Below are 22,301 nucleotides of genomic sequence, written 5' to 3' on the forward strand. Positions count from 1 at the left end.
TTAAAACAGTTTGTATTCAATTTGTAACAAATATAACCGGCAAAGTCCTCATAACAAAGTCTCTATTTTAATCTTCCTTTTTGACAGCTCTTTGACAGCTGTCAAAACCTCCATCACTTTTCTCCAGGCAGTTTCACGAATCGCTCCAGGGATTCCGGGGGGGTTGCTTTTTTAAAAACAATTCCACTTTTCTCCTCCAGCTCAATCTTATAATTTTCCCTCGCGAAGTTGCTGATTCGGCAAGATAAGGTTACACTCGATCTTAGTTGTCCAGTCCTTTGTTTTGGCTCTTCTACAATTTAGGGGTGGGCTGACTTCCTTTTTTCCACCTCCCCCGTTCGCTCCGAATTTTAAAAATTTATCCCCCTTTTTTTTTTAGTCCATATTCCAATTACTCACGGGTTCTTCTTTAGAGCCGAATTTTCAATAGAAGAAGTCAGCGCTCTCCGCCGGATGGCATGCGGCTGCGCTCGGCAGGGATAGCAGAGAACTCAAAGCACCACGCTTCTCCCCGGCACCCGATCCGTAGCCTTTAAAAAGGCTCCTTCACGAGTCGGGAGAGCGCTAACGGTGCCAGCCGAGTCTCCATGTCCACGGCCTCAATCTGGCCGTGGTTTTTAAGGGTCCCCGCATCGCCGGTGCGGTAGGACCCAGCCCCTGCCAAGCCGGCTCCCTCCGGAGCTCGGAGGGAGCCCGCCATTCGGCGATGGCGCCGACCCGGAAGTGCAACCGCATGTCTTGAACCTGCTTCAGAAACAATATGTTAGTAAATATTTAGTAAATGTCCCAACAGATTTAACTGCTAGAGATAGAAGGGTTGTGTTTCTGGTGCTGAAACCTAAAAACGACAATTCCAGACTATGTGGTAAGGTTATGTGACAGTAAGGGCAGTGGTTTATCAGAAACAGGTACAAGAAAATTTGGGATTTGCTTCGAAGGGAAGTCTAAAAACTACCCGCATAAAATCATGTCAAAACACGTTACAGCTGCTGCTTCTACTACCTTTACATACAGCATTTAACAGCACTGATTGAGAAGCCATTTCCCAAGCATAGCTACCCTGCTTTGCTTTCAATATCTCAGTTCTTTCTCCAGATATTTGCATAGCTGTCAACTTTTTCCTTTTTTTAAGGGAAATCCCCTTATTCCGAATAGGATTCCTCGCAAGAAAAGGGGAAGGTTGACAGCTATGGATATTTGTATCTGGAGAGAAAAGGCGGCTCAGTAGATGCATTTCCCCCACAAGCCCTGCGGCTATCACAACACGCCTCTCGATTTCCCTTTCAGGCCAGGAAGGTGAACCGGGTGCTCTCCAGATCTTGTTGGGTTACAACTCCCATCAGCCTCAGCCAGGATAACCTGGTTGCAGCCGGATTTCAACAACATATGGAGGCACGCAGGTTCCCATACCTGCCCTAGAATAACATGCGTTACGCCAGCCCCATTTCCTCCTCCGCTGCCACCCGCCTCCCGGAACTCTTCGCGCACGCTGCTTCGTTTCGAGCCGGTGTTCTTTATTCGACGGACTGGGATTCGTAGCTGCCCTGGCGACTGCCTGCTCCTGACGCCGCTCAAACCGTTTGCCCCGAGACGATGCTCGCCGCCGTCCCGAAGCGATGAAGGCGAGCGTCGAGGCCCGGAGTTCGGCGTGACTCGGAAGCCGGACCGGAGCCCTGCGAAATGAGTGGGCTGCGGTTGTGTCAGGCTGAGCTTTAAGCCGGGCCCCTTGGCTGGGTGTGCGCGAGGACCCCGGGGTCCTTGGTTCCGGAGCGGGATCGGACGGAGCGAGAAAGTGGCCAAGATGAATCTGGAACTGCTGGGTGCGTGGCTTTTTAAATGGTCGTGTCGAGCCCTCCTTGGTCCTTCCCTTTGGTGGGGCGGGAGGGGGCCGGGGCGGGCGGCTGGGCTGCGCGAGGGGGCCGGGGCGCCTGGGACTTGGAAGGCAGCGAAGTGCCGGGGCACCCGACCCGGACCAGGGGCCGGAGGAGCGCTTGGGCTGGGGCGGCTCCTGGAAGAAGGTCCCCCTCCTCACTCCGCTTGCACAAAACGCGGCTTCATAATTCTTGGCAGGGCGAGAGTGAAACCGACTGACACCTCTTTTAAGTTCGCCATCAGCTAACAAGTCAGGGGATGCAGCCCTGGGGGCTGGCTTAATGGCATGTAAATTGGTGGTCGCCCACTTTCCCTGCTCACCTCTTCTTCCTCATCCTCCTCCTCCACTGGCAGAAACTGCTTCCCTGAAGTCATGGCGGTGCTTGATTTCCCATGGCAGGTTTCTTTCCTCCTGCCTGCCCTGTTGCTACGCCCTGTTGCTAACAAGCTGACAGTCCCGTTGCCATGGCAGCCATGCCAGTTTTGACCACTCGGTTTCTAGTTTCTTGGGACCAAAGAAGTTTCTTCAGGCTGCAGTATTTGTTCACACAGCCGTGAGTCAGCCCCACTGAACATAGTGGCTGTTACTTCTAAGCAAGCATGTGTAGCATCGCACCATTTCTGTGTTCGTGTTGCCCAGCGTTTGGTTATGCGTCAAGGGTACACCCTAGGGATTACACATTTTTAATGTGCGAGATAAGCGTTGCCGCTCAGTGTGCTGAAACATTGTGATACCCCACATTGTCCCTGGAAGATGTGGTTCACTTTAACCCGTTTGCCATCCTGCTCAAAGGTTTCTCAGAATTTGATCAAAGCTTTTCCTAGACATATTTACAGCCCAATCCTAACCAGTCTCACTGATTTCTAAACCTGTTTTCAGTTGGTGTATTCTCAGTAGGGAAGGGGAATAATTTAGATTCTTTAGCTTTTGATTTAAGACCTGGGAAGGATCAAACTGACGCCTGGTGCTACTGCCTGCTCCAAAGGAAAGAGGATCCACATGCAAAGTGCCCACATACTCATACAAAGGATGAATTTGCAAAATTATTGTATCTTAAGCAGAAACCATTGGCATTTTGGAAAGGTATTTGCAGGGCAAATGCCTCTTGATATTTATGCAAGTGTTCCATGACACGTGCTACATGGGAAGACAAACCCAGAAAAAGCAGACTACTTGACAAAGTGGGGAGTCATTGCATTAAGTGCTAGTTCAGGTTTGGGAAGCCTTTTGGGCTCACCTATTGGCCACTTATTGGGGATTATGGGAATTGTAGTTCAGCAACATGTGGTGGGACCAAAGGTTCCCCACACCTGTCCTAGCTGACCAGCTCCTGAATAGGAGAAAAACAGAGAGTCAAAGTGGATGTGACATTCAATGAATTTTTGTATTTAAGAAAGTTTTGAAAATGCAAATAGCATCAGCTGGTGGGGCATGAGGGCAACCATGGAGAGGAATTTTAACCCTTTCATCACCTTTTATTGTCCTGAGGATAATCCCGCCTCTAAAACCAGTATCTACATTGGGAAGAAATCCCCCATTTGCATCCCACGAATGATAAGCCCACCCTCAGTTGATGTTATTTGCGTTTTAAGAATTCTGCAAAGTGCAAAGATGCATTTTAATGTATGTAGTTTGACCCTCAGTCTTGGGTTGTTTTTTTTTTAATAATCTTATTAAATTTATTATTTTCCATTCATTTTCAACACATTTAGATGGCTCATAATTAATGCAATAGAATAACAGTAATTATAAAGCCCCATAAAATATAGGTTAACACAAGTAGCCTAAAAACAATGTGAGCACCCCAGATTAAAAGCCCCTATAAGCATGGCTTTACATATTTTTCTTCTACCTTCCTCAATTCCCATATAAGTAGGATTAGAAGCAGAGCCCTTTCTTTCTGAAGATTATTACATCAAGGTAATACTGAGGTTATTCTTACAGAGAGTTGTGATAATTTTGTAATGCTTGGCATTTGCATGTTTACATCAAATGTCATGCACTTATATTCTGCTCTATATTCTTATTTTATAGTTGCCTAGATCAGTGTTTCCCAACCTTTGGCCTCTAGCTGTTTTTGGACTACAGCTCCCATCATCCCTAGCTAGCAAGACCCAGTGGTCAGGGATGATGGGAATTGTAGTCCATAAACAGCTGGAGACCAAAGGTTGGGAAACACTGGCCTAGATAGATGATTTGCGCCCACCTTGCCAAGTTAAGAATATTTTAGTTATCTGTTGTTAGAACTACCTCCAGATTTTGAGCTATGGCCCACTTAGCACTCACCACTGATTTATAACCATGGTGGGGAACCTGTGGCCCTCCTGATGCTATTGGACTATATAACTGTTCTCATCCTAGATCATTCAGTGTGCTGGCTGGAGCTGATGAGAGTTAAGGGCCAATGCCTGACATTTGGGATCAAATTTCTCATTATAAGCAGCATACTTTCATTTTTTTTTAAAAATGAAGTATTGTATAGCACAAAGAATGTGGTACTGTATAACTTATTTCATGCTTTATACTTCTGTTTTATTTCAGAATCATTTGGACAGAACTATCCAGAGGTAAATGTCTCCCTCACTCAAAGTTGACACATTCCATTGTTTGGCTTGTGACTTGGTTGTTTGGCTTGTGACTTGGTTTTATTATGTTCGAAGACGGGAAGCAGATGTTTGCTGAACTGCAATGTGGATACTTGGTGTATGTTAAAGTGCATCAGGAAAACATGTCTATCTGAAAACTAGCATCCCTTCAACTTCTGATTTTTAATCTCGTGCATACTTTCCCTTCAGTGTCTAGCTGATCTCTCAAATAGCAGTGGCCTTACTTTGCCTGAGACATTTCAAAGGTGTGAAGCGTACTGGCTATATAGCTTTGAAGTGAAATTGGTTGACATTGATTTTTATACCTTTCATTGTTTTCAGGAAGCTGATGGCACACTGGACTGCATTAGTATGGCCCTTACTTGTACTTTTAACAGGTGGGGCACACTTCTAGCAGTAGGTTGTAATGATGGTCGGATTGTCATTTGGGACTTCTTGACAAGAGGCATAGCAAAAATCATAAGTGCTCATATCCACCCGGTCTGTTCTTTATGGTAAGAAATTTATCTCGATATGAGTTAAATATGATTGATTGATAGCATACTCTCAGCTTAAGTAAAAAACACAGTGTGCATGTCATGTGTTCAGTATATCATTTTCACAAGTTGAAACTTAAACAGCTTGAACTCTGCATGAAGTTTACACTCCAAGAGCTAAAAAAGAAAGTTGGTTTTTAAAGTCATCTCTTTGATAGTGAAAGCTGCTGCAGGGAAAAAAATCAACGAAAGATCCAGCTACACAGATGATTCATGCCCCCCTCCCCACATGCATTCAGTATCTTTGGATCACAGCTATAGACTGAGAATCCGATTGCCTCTTAGATTCTTGCAAGGGGCTTTTGCTCGCCCAGTGGATCTTTTGATCTTTTCTTTGAATTGATGAGCTCCATTCTGTATCACAAACTACTTTTGAAATGCCCTTCAGTTTCAAAATCAGTTTAACTTGCAACATGGGATGCTGCTATCAAATAAAAACAAGTCTAAATCCCTTTGAGCTCATGAAATTATCCTTTCTTTTGATCCTCACTGCTTTGCATCCACCTGCTGGGAAAATGTGGAATATAAGCTTTAAATAAATAAATAACTTCCCTTTTCCATAACGGATAACTTTTTGAATTTGAACTTCATCATTCTAGAAATATTTTGCTTGTTACTTTTTATTGGATATTTCAGGACCTCATTGTTGGATTTTTTAGTAACATACAGTAGGGGGAAAAAAACAACCTCAGTGTTTTGCTGTATTAAGTGTTTCTGGGTTTTGTAGGCTTTTTAGTGCAAAAGCCATAAAGTATTTTTTATTACAAATGCTTTGTTTCAAGAAATTTTACAATCACCATTCGGCTCTGTTATAAATGCATTGGTATCTGAGTAAATTTAGCTTGAGTTGCAGTATAGAGCACTATTCACTTCAGTGTGGTTAAAATAATAGTCCCAAAAACAGATAAACTAACTGGTCAGTTCTGTATACTGGCACCCCAGTTTAAATACATTTACTTCGATGTTCCTTTGATACAACACTCTTTTGATTTGAAAGCTTATTATGAGCCAGTAGCTCTGACCATTTTAAGTAATATCTGTGGGGATAGCAACAAAACAAAGGTTGCAGTCTTGAACTTTCTCTTCCAGTTGGAGTCGAGATGGCCACAAATTGGTGAGTGCGTCAACTGATAATATGGTATCTCAGTGGGATGTTCTGACTGGTGATTGTGACCAGAGGTTTCGTTTCCCTTCTCCGATCCTGAAAGTCCAGTACCATCCCCGCGATCAGTAAGTAATACTAACAAAGACCTTTCCCTAGAGCAGTCTTTGAAAACTGAATGGTTTCTTGCCTACTGTATTCTAATCAAGATTATATTTCATCATTTGCTTTATTCAACACAGTTCTTTACTGTGGGCCATATTCAGCAAAATATGGGAGCCCGTGCAACAAGTCCCACTAGCGCAACAGGGGTCCTACCTCCTACAACACAGCCCTCAAATCAATTCGGGGGGAGCAGTTGGGAGAACCCCCATAACAGTGTGCAGGGGGAGGAGAGGAGGGGCCCTTATGTCTGGCAATCAGAAATGCTTGTGCTGATGATCATCCCAGCGTGGTGCTGAATTCCTCCACTATGAGAGATTATCTGAAGCTTTGTTCCTGGAAGTCATCAATATGCTGGTGATAGTTCAATAGCAGTCCTCAGAAGTGGCCCCTACATGCATATAGCCAACCCGTGAAGAGGGGTACCGGGATCCTGCCATGCAGCCTGAGACCACTGACTGCTCACCTCCCACTCCCACTTCCTGACATCTGGCATTGAGGGGGTCTTTGCACAGATAGTTGTATATGCCGAGACTCTTAATCCTAGTGGGTGGCCATCTTTATGGCCCAATTCAATATGCTGCTACTTGTTTTAAAGCACGACTGCCATGTGATTGAAGAATAGTAGCCAAGTAATAGATTAAATCTGCATTAATTTGCATTTGTGGAAAACCAATATAATTCTAAAGAAAAAGATGCAGACACCTCATGCAAGAAAGGGCTCTGCCAAGCTTCTGCTTTCTATCTGCAGTGTCTTGTCTGCATCCCTAAGCCTTTTGCCTGGAGGGCTTTCCCTGCCTTGATCCCATCCCCTTCATCTCTGTGCTCTCTCTTTTTTCTTGTCCTCGCTGATCTCTAGCTCTGAAGCCTCTGTTTTCAGACATACACAAAGTTCCTGCATCCTTAGAAACCTCCTTTTAGCCCACCCTCTTTTCCCCTGTTCCAAAAGAGACACCAGGTAAGAAAATAGAAAATTTGAAAATTTCTTTTTTTTGTTTCTTGTTGGTTTCTATTTGTTTAGAAACAGGGTGTTGGTATGTCCAATGAAGTCTGCACCTGTCATGCTAACATTGTCTGACTCAAAACATGTTGTCCTACCAGTGGATGATGATTCTGATCTGAATGTGGTAGCTTCTTTTGACCGGCGAGGGGAATATATCTACACGGGGAATGCTAAAGGGAAGGTGAGAACACACTGAACTAATATTTGGTGGGTAGCGGGTTCAGTTATCTGATTTGTATGACTCGCCTTAGAAGTGTTGTAAATAGAAGAAATGGGCTTCCCTTTATTGCTGTCTTGGTTCTCTCTCTCTCTCTCTCTCTCTCTCTCTCTCTCTCTCTCTCTCTCCCTCCCCCTCTGTCTCTGTTTCTCTCTCTCAGCTCAGAATATTCCAGGAACATCATGATTCTAAGCAAAATTTATTTCAGCTTTGATGAAGCAGCTGATGAGCCAGTGTGGTGTAATGGTTAAGAGCGGTGGACTTGTAATCTGGTGAACCGGGTTCGATTCCCCGCTCCTCCACATGCAGCTGCTGGGTGACCTTGGGCCAGTCACACTTCTCTGAAGTCTCTCAGCCCCGCTCACCTCACAGAGTGTTTGTTGTGGGGGAGGAAGGGAAAGGAGAATGTTAGCCGCTTTGAGACTCCTTAGGGTAGTGATAAAGCGGGATATCAAATCCAAACTCTTCTTCTCTTCTTCTACACATTATCTAAAATAGACTATGCAGAAAAAATTATCTTATTCAGAAATGAACGGTTGTTAACATGTGAGGGTCACAGACAACTGCACCATAGGGCCTTGACTATAGTTTGTGTATGCCACATTCAACCCATTAATGGATGTGAGAAGATTACACACACACACACACACACACACACACACACACACACCTGGGCACCCTTTTGTACACCACCATTGCTTGATCTACATTATTTACATTCTTCCCTACCAGTTCAAGCTGTGTATGCAGTTGTTGGCTTCTTTACATTTCTAATGAAAGCTTATTTTTTTTAATGAAGAATTCAGCTTAGGCGGTCTGACATATCTGCTGTGAACTGAATCAGATACTAACTCTCTGTAACTTCATAACATTCCCTATTTAAATAAACAACCCAAATGCTTTGAAATTCCCCACCCTGCACCCGTCTGTGTCAAAGAAACCTTCAGAATTTAACAATGTCATCATGGGACTTTTTCTTTTGGACAGATCCCATTTTAGAGAATGAATTGCATGCAGTTGCTGCACAGAGATTGTCTACTCTAATTCCATACCTGCTCCATTGGATTTCACTGTCTTAAATTGATGGTGTTGCTGGTGTTGAACTTGCCACTAACCTCTCCTTTTTATTGATGAGAGAGGAAGACATGGTTCCTTACTTAGTTGTCTCATAAATCACTGACAGGACTGACTTTTAATAGCACACTTTGATGTCTGTGCAGACTTTTATTGCCTTTCATTATGAACTCTAAACAGGAAGTGTATGTGGTGAAAAGGTCACAGTAAAAGTTACCTGATTTATTTTTACTTACGTTGTTAGATCTTGGTCTTAAAGACAGACACTCAGGACCTTGTTGCTTCCTTCAGAGTAACTACAGGAACCAGCAATACTACAGCTATTAAATCTATAGAGTTTGCTCGAAAAGGAAGGTGAGTTGAAGACTTTGTTCACACTTTCATACATGGAGAGCTGCTGTTCAAATAACATTGTCCTTGGGAAGGCCTAAAGGAGGTATTTGGTTGTACCTTTGGTCTTAGTTTGTACTCAATTAACTTGCCAGTGCTTGTAGGGGTAAGAGTTTCATTACTTTTTAGTCTGACTGGCGATTTAGTTTTAATTATTTTATAGTGATATTCCTATATTGGATGCTTTTAATTAACTCTTATTGTATATCACCTAGAGGCTTGGGTGGAAGTGTAAAAAATAAATTCAACAAAGTATTAATAATAATACTAGGATCCTGGTCTATGGGTTTATCCTATTTCTTATATAACCTGCTGGAGCACAGTGGCTCAGCAGTATATTTGGAATGAATGGTATTACAGCGTTTTGTATCTCCTTCCCCTCCCTTAGTTGCTTTCTAATAAATACTGCTGATCGCATAATCAGAGTCTATGACGGTCGGGAAATCTTGACTTGTGGTAGAGATGGAGAACCAGAGCCAATGCAAAAGCTGCAGGACTTGGTGAACAGGTAGGAATTATCTGTCTTGAGTCAAGGGCATGTGCTGTTCAGTATTCAATGGCCCCACTGCTAGTTTGTCCTCTGGTATTACTTCATTTCTCAGAGCTTGAAAAACAAGCACTCTACCCCCTAAAGACCTTGAGTGCTGTTGTTCCAAAGGAACTAGGTCCAGATTGCCTGCTTCCTGGCTCTCAGAGCCCTTTCTTCTGCAGTAAAGCAGGATCCCCTTTCTACATTGTGCAGCTCTGTCCACAATTACCTTTTGAATATGGGCGGGTGGGGGTGGAATGAGTCTTCTGTAATCCCAAAAATAGGCTGGTTTTTTTTAACTTAAATTCAAAATACAATCTCTAACATAGCATCATGTAGCGTAAAGAGAAGCCTGAGATTCATAGACAGGGCAGTGTTTGGATTAATTGCTGCCTTTACTACATTTATAAAACATCTTTCTACATTTATAAAACATCTTTAACTGCCTTTAACTCAAGGCAGTTAAAAGTTTTAAATCTTCATTATTGATGTTTTTTCTTCTAGTTGTTAAACACTTCATAAACAAGTTTTCTAGCCATTGTACAAGTTGGTTTAAAACATAACAATTATATTGTAAAACCTGCAGTCAATCTTAAATTTCCAACCCAGGATGAAACCCAAATGCAAAAAGCCAACACAATAAAATGCAACACAGATCACAGGAGCTTAAAACAGCCATTGGTTAGCAGATCTAAAACCACTTAAGACGCACTACAGTTAAAGCCTTCAAATGCCCTGCAGAACAGAAAACTCATAGTCTGGGAAGAGGAAACTAAGATAGTCATGGCCAGTCGTCTGAGGGTGGGGGCAACGGGGTGGGCATGTGGCATTTGGCATTTGGGGGTGTTTTGCTATCTCACCTTTCCCTCTGATGCAGCTAGGTTGTTTGGCTGCTAGTGAAGATAGAACTGATTTTTGCTAGGCTGGTGGGGGCGGGGGGGGGTCATCTCGATGCTCCTTTTGAAGCAGCCAGATGGAATGATGGGAGTTGTTGACAGTTCCTTGCTTAGCTGCCAGCCAGGTCCTTCTCACAGTTTTTAAGTCACTCCTCTGCACCAGCTACTGTCCTATTGTTATATTTTTCTATAAGTTCACATCAGTTCTGGTTGCTTACAAAAGCGACCGAGCACAGCATCAAAGTCTGCAAAAACACAATTGCAAGGCAAGTGAAGCAACTGCAATCTTCACATAGTTTTTCAAGCTTTCTTATTTTCTTCTAGATTTGTTGGCGTGTGACTTAAGATCAAAGAAGTTATTATGGGGAAACGTATCCTGACTTGACCGATTTGTATAACTTGCATTGCAGAATTTGCTATTTGCAGTTTCAGAGAAGCCCACTTCCAGCTATGCATAATCATCTTTTGACAATTGCACTTCTTTTGAACCCTTGCTTCTCCCTAGTGTACACTTGAACAAGGTTCTGTTAATTGCTATTTCTGCAGGACGCCTTGGAAGAAATGCTGTTTCTCTGGCGATGGGGAGTACATTGTTGCAGGGTCAGCACGTCAGCATGCTTTGTACATCTGGGAGAAGAGCATTGGGAACTTAGTGAAAATCCTCCATGGCACAAGGGGAGAGCTGTTGCTAGATGTGGCAGTAAGTACTGCATTGTCTCCTTCTAACAGGATTCACGGCATTAGGCCAGACTGCATTTTAAAAAATGTACCACTTTTCTTCCCTCTTTCTGGTATAATCTAGTGGCATCCTGTCCGACCTATCATCGCTTCTATTTCCAGTGGTGTAGTATCCATATGGGCTCAAAATCAAGTGGTAAGTAGTACTGATGCATTTTCTTCCATTTCTACACTTTAATTTCCCTGGATCACCCTTATTTCATTGGTCATTCTGGTTTTATTTTTTGCCATTATTTGCATAAGCTTTTACACTGCAGGACCAACATCTTTCTAAAAATACTCACCAGAGAGAATCAAATAATTTCAAAACTGATAAAAAACTGTTTGTAGCCAGAGGGTTGCAAGAATGATTTTCACTGAGGAGAGAAGAAAAATGGGAAGAGATGAAAGAGATCCTGATTTCACGTTACGTAAAACAAGTAACTAGCCCTCTTGTTTAGTAGGCCTTGTGACTCTGTATCTCAAAGGAGGACTGGTCCTATGATGTCGCACATGGTTTGTGGCACTTTGGTGCATAGCTAGGGTGTGATTATATAACTGCTGTACCAGGGCATGAGCATAAAATGTTCTTTGGATTTGTGGCTTAGGAAAACTGGAGTGCCTTTGCACCTGATTTTAAGGAACTGGATGAAAATGTAGAATATGAAGAGCGAGAGTCTGAGTTTGACATAGAAGATGAAGATAAGAGCGAGCCAGAGCAGACAGGTAAAGAATGCATTGACTGAAATTGCCCAGTGTAAAAGTATATGGACTGTGTATAGCTTTGCATCCTTATTGTGTAGCATCAGCCCAGATTACCCCCTTCCTCTGCCCCCAGAACTGGAGCTGCAAGCAATCTTTGCCTCTTGGAGCACATCATGGTACAAGATAATACTGAGGTACAAAAAGCACCTCAGTATTATTCTCTCAAACATCATCCCCTGTGTGTGAATGGAGAGTAAAAAATGCAATAATCAGTGATGCCCGTTCTGGGTCTGTTGATATACCGTAATATAAGTCGCACTTTCTCCCCAAATTCCGACCATGAAAAGTTTAAACCTGGCTTATATTCACAACCGTACAGTATGCAGCCAGGAGCATGGGGCAAACAGCGCCAGGAGTGTGGCAAAATGGCACCTGCCCCATGCATAGTCCCACGTCCTCTCCCCCAAAGCCAGAAAGGGAAAGAGCGATGAAGGGGAAAGGCCAGTGGCAACGCAGTAAGGCTCCCCCCCCCCCAGTATGCAGCCAGGAGCAGCGAGGAAGGGAGCGGCTTATATTCGGGTATTTTTTCTTTTTTTCTTTCCCTCCCCCCCTCCAATTTTAAAGGTGCGGCTTATATTCGGGTGTGGCTTATATTCAGGCCAATATGGTATTAGTATTTTTTTGTATCATGTCCACCTCAGGAACATTTTGTATTCAAGGTGTGAAATACAAATTTAACAGTTCTTCTGATTTAACACAGTTTGAGCCTTTGAATCTATAGGCCACATATCAAGACCCATTTCATGGTCCGTCTAGTATAAGCGTTAGCAAACTGTTTCTAGTTTTTGCTGCTACTGCTCCTTATTCTGTGCTGTTTTGGGATCCCAGGTTAGTTATTCCAGTACCCAAACTACCCACTAGGTAACTTTCATTTAGTTTTTTTTTTTTAATAAATATTTATTAAGATTTTTTGTAAGAAAAAAATACATAGATAATAAACAACATTGCTTATATCATAACAAAATTTCATAACTTGTTTAGACTTCCTCACGTCTCCTGCTCCCACTTACATAGTTGAAAAGTTTTTTCAAGCAAATTATCATCTTGTTTACAATCTTATATCCACTCATTTAAGTATAGTCCAGCAATTCTCCAAGAGGTTTGTATTTTCCTTGATCTCACTTATCATCAAATTCCAATCTAATTTAGTGGTGGCCAATTATTTATGATCAAGCATCCTTCTTAACATAACTTTCATTTAGTTTTGTTTCCAGAGAATGCCTTTGCATCTAGACTCCCTTTCCAGTGGTGCTGATGAGTCTTCCATTACTGATGCTTATATTGTCTTCAGTCCTTACTTCCTATACTTGTAGGTTCTTGCAGTCCAAGGTTCTTGTCTTCTGTTCTTCCCTAGTTATCTGTTGCGTTTTTCAGCCAAGCAAGAATCCTTGTTCCGATTCTTTACTTCCAGACTGTTAGTAGCCATCTGTTTGATGTCTTCAGAGAGTTGTTATCCTACTGATCAAGGTTCTGTGGGCATTTAAAACTACCGCTGGTGCTTAATGGCTTGTTCACTGACAGCTGATATAGCTGCAATCTGGTCTGACACAAACCGCAGTCCTGCAGAATTTAAGCAGGTACTTCCTAGTATTTGGGAAAAGGGGACATCATTACTGAAGTCAGTGCAAAGGCTCACATTCCACTTAATTTTCACCTTTGCAAGATTTATGTTTTAACAATGTACCTAGGCAAACAAGCTTCAGTTATGAAATGTCATAGCTGTTGCTAGGGAAACAAGGTTGAATGTAAGGCAATAAAAGCACAGATTTGTGGTGGTGCCAAACAAGGTAAGCATACAGCAGGATTTTTTTAAAGAAGTCTGGAGAAGGAAAGAGGCTCACTTCTCATTGCCATTTTTTTCCATTGCCAATTATTTTGTAAGAAGTTAGGCATCAGAACAGCATGAGTTTAATTTTGTGACATAGGGCTTATTTAGGCATTAGATGAAGCTTGGCAATGAGACCTCTCTGTTGCTGCCAACTTGTGATTTAGAATTTCTTTGGTTATCAGGTGCTGATGCTGCGGAGGATGAGGAAGTGGACGTCACCAGTGTAGATCCCATTGCTGCTTTTTGTAGCAGGTGAATGTGGCGGCGGCGAGGGTGTTGAAAGACTGCACACAATAAATATTTGCTGATCACTAAAAAGATAGTTCACTAAGACAATCAACTAATTAAAGAAATCTTAGTTACCGTATTTTTCGCCCTATAGGACGCACTTTTTCCCCTCCAAAAATGAAGGGGAAATCTGTGTGCGTCCTATGGGGCGAATGCAGGCTTTTGCTGCAGCTTGGAGAGCAAGAGGGGTCGGTGTGCACCGACCCCTCTCGCTCTCCAGGCTTCAGGAAACTATCAGCAAGCCTGGGGAGCCCGCGGGAGTTCCCACAAGGCTCCCTAGGCTGCGGATAGCAGCCTGCTGCACGGAGCGCGGGGCGCGCTGAAAGCAGAGTGGCAGGCGCTTCAGGCAGACATCCGCAGCCTGCTGCACGGAGCGCGGAGCACGCTGAAACCAGAGCGCCCGACGCTTCGGGCAAACATCTGCAGCCTGCTTGCCCGGAGCGCGGGGCGCATTGAAGCAGAGCGCACCGCGCTTCGGGAAGCTATCCGCAGCCTAGGGAGCCCTTCGGGAGTTCCCGCGGCTGGGGGGGGGAATATTTTTTTTCCTTTATTCCCCCCCCCAAAAAAAACTAGGTGCGTCCTATGGGCCGGTAGTTATGGGTTTTAATAGATGAACAGTGCAGTTCTGTGCAGGCTTACTCTGAAGAAAGTCACCCTGTGTTCAGTAAGACTCTCCCTGGCTAGGCCAGTTAGGATTGTAGAGTACGTATGCATATCTTTTCATATGAGCAAGGCAGAGCCTCCCTATGAACCTATTTAGGCTCCCCAGGCCTTCCCATTGGGCTGCTGTGTGGTTTGGCTCAAATCATGGCCACCTGACCATCACCTGATGTCGCTCGACAGGTAAACTTGGTTCTTTCTTTACAGCTTCTAGTAGAGTTCAGTGTTTCTTGAATTTGGCTCTTTTTTCTGTCATCCTGCAGCGACAGAAAAAGATGCCAAATTCAAAAAGGGCTCAATTGCATATGGAAAGGAAGAGTTGCTGAGAAGTGCTCCCAGTTCTTCCTTTACAACTCAGCTTGAATTCAAACCAGGCTGCAAAGGAAAAACGGGGAGGACATTTCAGATTCTACCTTTGGAGTTGAATCACCTGGCCTCCATATGATTTACAGGTGAGCAGCCCCACCCACCAGTCAAAATGACCTGTAGGAGAAGTTCTGGATCTAGTGCGGCCAATGGCCAGGGATAATGGGGGTCATAGTTAGCAAAATCTGAAGGGCCATGGGTTAGCCATTCCTGCTGTAGAGTGTGTCTGAATGGCTAATTTTGGAGGTCACTGTAGCTCTTGTTCTGGATAAGAACACAAGAACAAAATTGTGCTTGTGTATGTTTTTTCAATCCTATAGCATGAGTTCTGTGTGTTTAATGGGAAAAAAATACAATTTCCTTGGCAGTGATGAAGAATTGGAAGACTCCAAAGCTTTGTTGTACTTGCCTATTGCTCCTGAAGTGGAAGACCCAGAGGAAAATCCTTATGGTCCTCCACCAGATGCAGTGCAGACCGCCTTACCTGATGAAGGAATAGGCTCTGAGAAGAAGAGGCAGTCTTTGTCTGATGGACCTCAGCCACCAAAGAAGAAACCTAAAACAACCAACATAGAACTGCAGGGAGTACCCAATGATGGTGAGGGAGAATTGCTATCATTGCTGCTGTCCAATATCTTCATAACTTCAGATTATATTAGAACTTAGCGAAAATGGCTGTGAGTGGTAAATAAGTCCTTTCTCAGCTTGTGCCATTACGATTGACAGGGTACTTGAACTGCTAGATAAGCTAGAGTTGCCATATTTCAAAAACTGAAGCGGACACAAAAGTTGAGTTTTTTTAGAGTTTTGCCCTAAGTTGTTGAGCTTTGCAAAATCTTGAAAAAGAATGAAGTTGTTGAACTATTTTTAAGGGAATTCAGCAAAATCTAGACTTCCAACATGGGTTTGCCATGCATCCAGATCTTCCTGGACATTTCCGCAATTTCCACCTGGACACTGCTTCCAACAGCCACTATATCCAGGAAAATCCAGGCGTATGGCAATCCTAATTTAAGCAAGTAAGATCCCTATGTTTCTTGTCCTCTTAGATCTCATTATCTTACTCACTTGGGCCTAACAGTACTAAATATTTCCTCACGTGCTTAGATTTTTTTGTCTGGCTACACTCCTCAGTGGGGAGGCATTCCTCCCATCTGTGACCACTGAATGGAAATTATGGTCAATTAGCTCAAGTACTTGTTTAGTAACCTGTGGTGTTATACATTTCCTCTAAAGCACCTGGACCAGGTGCTGTCTTGACCTGAGTAGACCAGCTTATTCTTCGGTTCTATACAACAAACTGCTGGTAAACTCAACTTAATTCTAACTTCTGGCTCATCCTTCTGTCCTAAAATGATTCAGAATCGCGGCTCTCCCTTTCTTATTTCTAAAAAAAGAGGAAAATGCCACAAGTCCCCTTTCTTGTGGTATGGCATGAGCCTCCAGAGATCTGCAAAGTACACAGGGCAAGTAAATGCACTGTAAACTGAAAAGATGTACTTCCTGTTCCAAACCTGCCTCTTCCTTCGCAGAAGTCCATCCGCTTCTGGGTGTGAAAGGAGATGGTAAATCCAAGAAGAAGCAAGCAGGCAGGCCTAAAGGATCAAAAGGTAAAGAGAAAGATTCTCCATTTAAACCGAAACTCTACAAAGGGGACAGAGGTTCTTTACCTCTGGAAGGAGCAGCGAAGGGTAAAGTGCAGGCGGAGCTGGGACAGCCTTTGCCAGGTAAGGACCCAGTGTGAGCGTCTGCCTGCTTGGTGACCTTGCTTCGTACAGACATGGCATAGCCTTAGCACTTTAGCTCCCCAAACGGCATTTGCTTGCTAAGTGTTTTAGCTGCTCTGCTTTCAAGGACAGACAAAATTTTGCTTCTTGGAACAGGATGGTTGCCCTTGTTGCCGCAAATAACAATAGGCACCCACAACTTGTAGGCACGGCAAGTAAATAATGCAAAGGCTCAGAAAATTGAGACGTGTCATACAGAAATGGCATCAAGCCATTAACTTGCGGGTTCTCCTCCTTGGAGTGCGCATCATTGGCGCCACACAACCCAAATTTGCTAGTCGTGAAGGCTGTTTTGGAGTCCAAAGCAGAGATAAAAAATGATGGGGAGCATGCAGAGCTAAAATATTGTTGCATGACACTCTTGTGAAATATCTGATGCTGCAAAAAAAGAAAAGATTAAAGGGGAAGGGGAATAGCTATCCCACAGTAGCATTTCTGGTGACTGTGGTTGAGTTTCATTGCCTATGAAAATTTAGTGATGTGTGCATATTACGGATCCATGCTCTGGACAGTTGCTTGCTCGTTGGAAGGTTGCTACCAAGAGTTTTAAAACTGGCTCTATGTATTTTATCTAAGCAAGTTCAATAATACTGGCAGTAAGTGGAATGCGAGAGTTCTACATACCGTTACTTCAGTGCTATGCAGGTGGTCAATGCCCATATTTTACTCCTCTAATTGTGTATAAATTTGGGAAAGCTGCTTTCTGCCCAGTTTGACAAAGTTCAAGGAGGCAGGAGAAAGTGGGTTTTGCAAGGAACAGGAAGTGACTTTTGATCATATTTTATATAAAAATTGTTACACGTAATAGGGATTCAGATGTGAAATGTATGTGCAAAATTTTGTATGTCCTTGAAGTTCAGCAGCTATTGCTGTGATTTTTTTTATAATCTCCAGAACAGCTATTTTTTAACCCTTTCTTTCCCTCACTGCTGGTCCTGTGTTACCCAGCTTGCTCATTGTCCTTCCTGCTCTGCTCCTGTTAAGTTGCTTTTGTAGTATTAATAAATTCATTGAGTTATTGCTTACACGTGATGCAATGAACGAAATGTGGCAGCTTTCCAAAGCAGAAATCTGTTTGCTTTGTTGTTTTCCTGCTAACTTATGTTTGTTCTGTAGCTTCTCAACAAAGCTGTTTTAGTAAGTACTCAGTGGGACAACTTCTTGTAAGACATCTCCTCCCCACCAAAAGGTACCCTTGAAGTTTTGCAGAAATGAGATTGAGATCAAATGGCACCATGCTACACATTTTCTGAAATCTTAAACTATAGTAGGTATATGCAGGAGAGCCACCATGTTAAAAAGCATGGGTGGTATCTGACTAAATCATACTTGAAACAGGCCCATCAAAATGAATGGGCAAGTTAACATTTGCCAGCTTAAGTCCATAGATTTCCATGAGTCTTCTCTGAAGAAGTCAGATACCATCCATTCATTGTTCATGTTTTTGACAATGCAAACATATTACTTGGACAGAGCAGAGTTAGCGGCCAAATCCTTAAAAAAAAAACCACACACAATTTTCTAGATATGTTTAGAAGTTTGCAACTATGAAGTCTTTGTGACTTTATTTGGGGAGTGTTACAAAACCATGCAAGCTGATGCAGGAATAGATGCCTGCCTATGAGAGGAGGCAAGAAACCAAGTTAACGGGATGCCTGGTCCAGAAGAACAGTATTCCATCCTTCCTCCTGGTGTGGGCTTACAGTCAAATTGGTGCTTTGGGCTATTCTCTGTTAGACTCAGATGCAACTCCTGTATTCAGAAATGTTGACACACTCAAGGCGTGAACTGTAGAGCAGGTGCTCTGCTTTTCACAGTCAAGCTCTGGCCTGTTTTTTGTTGTTAATTAAAAATGCTTAGGAAAATGCTTGTCTTGTCTTCAACAACCTTCTGGGGGAAAATAGGAAGCTACCTTACAGTGCATCAAACCCTTAGTCTAGCTCAGCATTGTACTTGCTGACTGGCAGTGGCTGTCCAGGATATTAAGCAGAAGTCCTTTGCAGCCCAACCATGGATTAAACCCGTGGCGTTTTGCAAGGAAAGCATGTGATCTACCACTGAGTGGTGGTTTTTCACCTATGCAACATGCTTTTCCTTAAGTATAATATTTTGAAGCAGGGGTAGCAAACTGGCAGCCCACAGGCCTCTGAAATATCTCTCTCTGACTTCCAATAAGCTGTACCAGATTTGAATGAAGGTATGTTTTTCTTTTTAAAAAAGGTTGAAGAAAATACTATTTTAAAAACTGTAAGGGAGAACGAGATCCCTTATTTTAATACTACATGATCCAAACATAGTCCTTACTGCTGGCGGCTGCTTTATTATAGAGTCGTGGCATCCCTACATGGGGTTGAGTTTTGTGGCAAAAATATGTTTCCTCCTTTGGACCATTGCTGGGAGAGTGGCTGTCAAGAGGTCATTTGTTTCATTCGCTGGTGTTCAGTCAAGACAGTCAGACATAAAAATCTTGATACAGAATGCCTCATCCGCTGACACCCACCTTATTATTAAGTAAAATGTGCCAGAAAAAGTTCCTTATGGAACTTTCCTGCTTTAGGATTTTAAAGGGTTTGTTTAAGTTCATTCTGTTGGTTTGTGTGGGAAGCCTTGCAGTCCAAGCCACTAAGCATTTCAGGCATTAGTGTTTGAGGTTCCATTTTGAATTCCAGGCTCCATCTTGGAGGAGACACAAAATGCCTCCTCGTGGCTCATCCCAAACCTAATGATTTTAATCACTCAGAAGTGCCATCTATTCCCAGGAGGGATTGAGCTGTTAGGCTCCTCCCTGACTTACTGCTCTATTCCTATTGAGGTTCAAAGCCTTCTTAAACTCAGGTGCCATGCAGCATATTTATATACAACTATCTTGATTCAGGAAAAGATATAACTGTAAACATGGCTTTATTATTGGTATGTACTTGTAAGTAAGGGGACGCAGGTGGCGCTGTGGGTTAAAGCCTCAGCGCCTAGGACTTGCCGATCGAAAGGTCGGCGGTTCGAATCCCTGCGGCGGGGTGCGCTCCCGCTGCTCGGTCCCAGCGCCCGCCAACCTAGCAGTTCGAAAGCACCTCCGGGTGCAAGTAGATAAATAGGGACCGCTTACTAGCGGGAAGGTAAACGGCGTTTCCGTGTGCGGCTCTGGCTCGCCAGAGCAGCGATGTCACGCTGGCCACGTGACCCGGAAGTGTCTCCGGACAGCGCTGGCCCCTGGCCTCTTGAGTGAGATGGGCGCACAACCCCAGAGTCTGTCAAGACTGGCCCGTACGGGCAGGGGTACCTTTACCTTTACCTTTACTTGTAAGTAGCCATATCAAGACTCCATTGTTCAGAAGCACATTTCAACTTGTGCTTTTTAGTCTCTGGAAAATTTGAGCTCAGAAAAGGACCGAACACTGTGCTGCTTCCTTGCCTTGCACGGAGCACAGATAATAAATTGATACCGAGCTGTAATCATCGCACAGCTCCTGCCTCAACTGCCTGCTTGCTGTCCACATCCTCAATAATCCCTTCCCTTTTCCCATGCAGAGTTCACAGACAGCAAGTGTGCTTACTAGCTACAACACAAGTCTGTACAACTTCCTTATTCCCTATACTTAAACCAGGTAAGCTTGCAGAAATCCCAGTGGCAGGGAATTACTGAGTTTCTCAAAGATCTTACCCAGTTCTGACATCCCTTTTTAAAAAACCTTTTTAAAGACTTCTAATCAAAAGCAGAGAAATGAAGCATCATAACATGTTGGACAAAAGCTTCCCCTTTAACCTCTCTGCGTCATTTGGGAGTGGTCTTGTACAACCCAGCTTCTGGTGCTGCAGGTATCTGTGACAGTCCTTTTAAAAATGTTGTTTTTTAATATTCAAAAATATTTGATTTTTGGTTTGGTGTTTCTTTTAGCAGGTGGTGGTATTTCAGAGCTATTATGAAGACTTCCCAACCTTCCTCGCCTTTCCTTATTCAGTCAGATAATGGACTGACTTTAAGCTATTATGGTCAGGACAAGTGACCTGGCTACCTATGGATACAGGGGACATTGAAAAAAGAAGAAAATGCAAATTATGGAAGAGGAAAATGCTTTCCCCCAATCCTCTCTTCCTGCTAACAGTGAACAAACTGTTGACTCTCAGGAAAGAAGATTTGTAGAGAACCTGATGGAAAGGAACTGCTTTTTGCTGGTTAGTCTGCAGTTGCTCCCCAAAGTACAATGAAGTCTGTCACAGGATGGGAAGACCTGCTTGCCTCCAAGTTTAAGGTCTTTTAGTTTCTGTTGCATCATTCAGCTCTCAAGAGGATGATTGTCGTGTCTCCATGAAGACCCATCATGCTGCTGTGGATCCCAGCACATTCCTATTGCAGTGTTGCTAGTTTAAGCAAACTACTCTTTGCACCATTATTTCCTCTGTGTTATTCACACTGGTTTGCATTGACTTGGTAGACATGCTTTTTAAGTACCCTTTATACAGCAAGACATCTTACCTTACAAGTTGCCTGCTTTTGCAGGTTTGGAACAGACATTTGGAATCCAAATGACTCCAAAGAGGTTTACAACTGATTGGATACTGATTGCAAGAACCAGGGAGGGCAGAGTGGACATATGTCTAGAGAGAAAGAAGAGGGTTGGGATGATGTTGGGCCCAAGTATGAGTGGCACACGTCTCGGCATGTTTCCATGCTGGACTTCTACAGCTCAAGAGACGCTCGTTTTCCCTCCACTTGAGGATGTGCCAGGCAAATGCGTATCTCCCTGGGAATGTTTAGATGAATCTGCACACAAGACATGGGAATATACTGCTTAAGTCATTTATGTTTCTGCTTTGTGTGCTATCCTAAGCCATCCAGAGATTTCCGTTTTTGGCTGGGCCTGCATTAGAAAAGGTTGCATCCTTCATTTTCATTTCTTGCCATTGCAGTTGTTTATTCAAAGTCTTATCAGTCTCCTAAATCAGGAGATTTATTTCCCCCCGCCTCCCCAATCTCCAGAATATACATGAGCATCTTGCAGGAGGTTCAATTGGCCCATGGGATGCATTGGGAAATGCAGAGATAAAACTTGCAAACTAACTTCAAAAATATAGATTTGAAGTCCCATATATTGTACTGTATGATATAATTTATGCCATTCCCAACCACCAGGTGTTCTGTGCAGCCTTCCGCTGTATAATCCTACTACTTTCAACCTGCCAGTCCATCCAAAGAGGGGAAGGCTGCTTGGGTAGCAATCACTGCTCTGCATAATATGGTGTCCTGGACTCCAACCAGCTTTTGCAGGTTTCTCTTCTTCAGTGTCCATCGCTTAGTTTTCTTTCAGGCTTGCTTTAATTATTTTGATATTCCTGTAGCTTGTACAAAACCTGCCAGATAGTGTGATTGGTTGCTAGTTATTCATAAAGTACTGCTGTGATGGTAGCATTTGTGTTTGTAAATAAAGAAGTATGTTTTATTAAACCACATGAATCATGTTTTTCCCTTCTCTCTCCACCCCACCCCACCCATTTTTGTGTGTGGAG

General features: G+C 43.3%; 1 protein-coding gene across 6 annotated transcripts; it reads left to right on the forward strand.

Moving 5' to 3' along the window:
• The first annotated feature begins 1,514 nt into the window (after positions 1-1,514).
• RBBP5 (RB binding protein 5, histone lysine methyltransferase complex subunit) lies at positions 1,515-22,239 on the forward strand. 6 transcript variants are annotated; one of them, XR_014565916.1, is made up of 15 exons: positions 1,533-1,820; positions 4,415-4,440; positions 4,801-4,973; positions 6,105-6,245; positions 7,301-7,463; positions 8,818-8,927; positions 9,352-9,471; positions 10,935-11,088; positions 11,191-11,262; positions 11,714-11,831; positions 13,881-13,950; positions 15,381-15,610; positions 16,545-19,723; positions 20,102-20,401; positions 20,692-22,239. XR_014565916.1 is itself a non-coding variant. In XM_083745565.1 (15 exons), exons 1-14 carry the CDS (start codon positions 1,802-1,804, stop codon positions 20,351-20,353), a joined length of 1,503 nt encoding a protein of 500 aa, XP_083601691.1. In that variant the 5' UTR covers positions 1,534-1,801; the 3' UTR covers positions 20,354-20,401; positions 20,692-22,239. The 6 variants fall into 6 exon arrangements, 5 of the variants coding, with proteins under 5 accessions (XP_083601688.1, XP_083601691.1, XP_083601689.1 ...); XM_083745565.1 differs by having other exon boundaries at positions 1,534-1,820; positions 16,545-16,622; positions 20,325-20,401; XM_083745562.1 differs by lacking the exon at positions 20,102-20,401 and having other exon boundaries at positions 1,515-1,820; positions 16,545-16,739.
• The last annotated feature ends 62 nt before the right edge of the window (positions 22,240-22,301 follow it).

The sequence above is a fragment of the Podarcis gaigeae genome, assembly GCF_964106915.1.
Source record: "Podarcis gaigeae genome assembly, chromosome: 6".
NCBI classification, from domain to species: Eukaryota; Metazoa; Chordata; class Lepidosauria; order Squamata; family Lacertidae; genus Podarcis; species Podarcis gaigeae.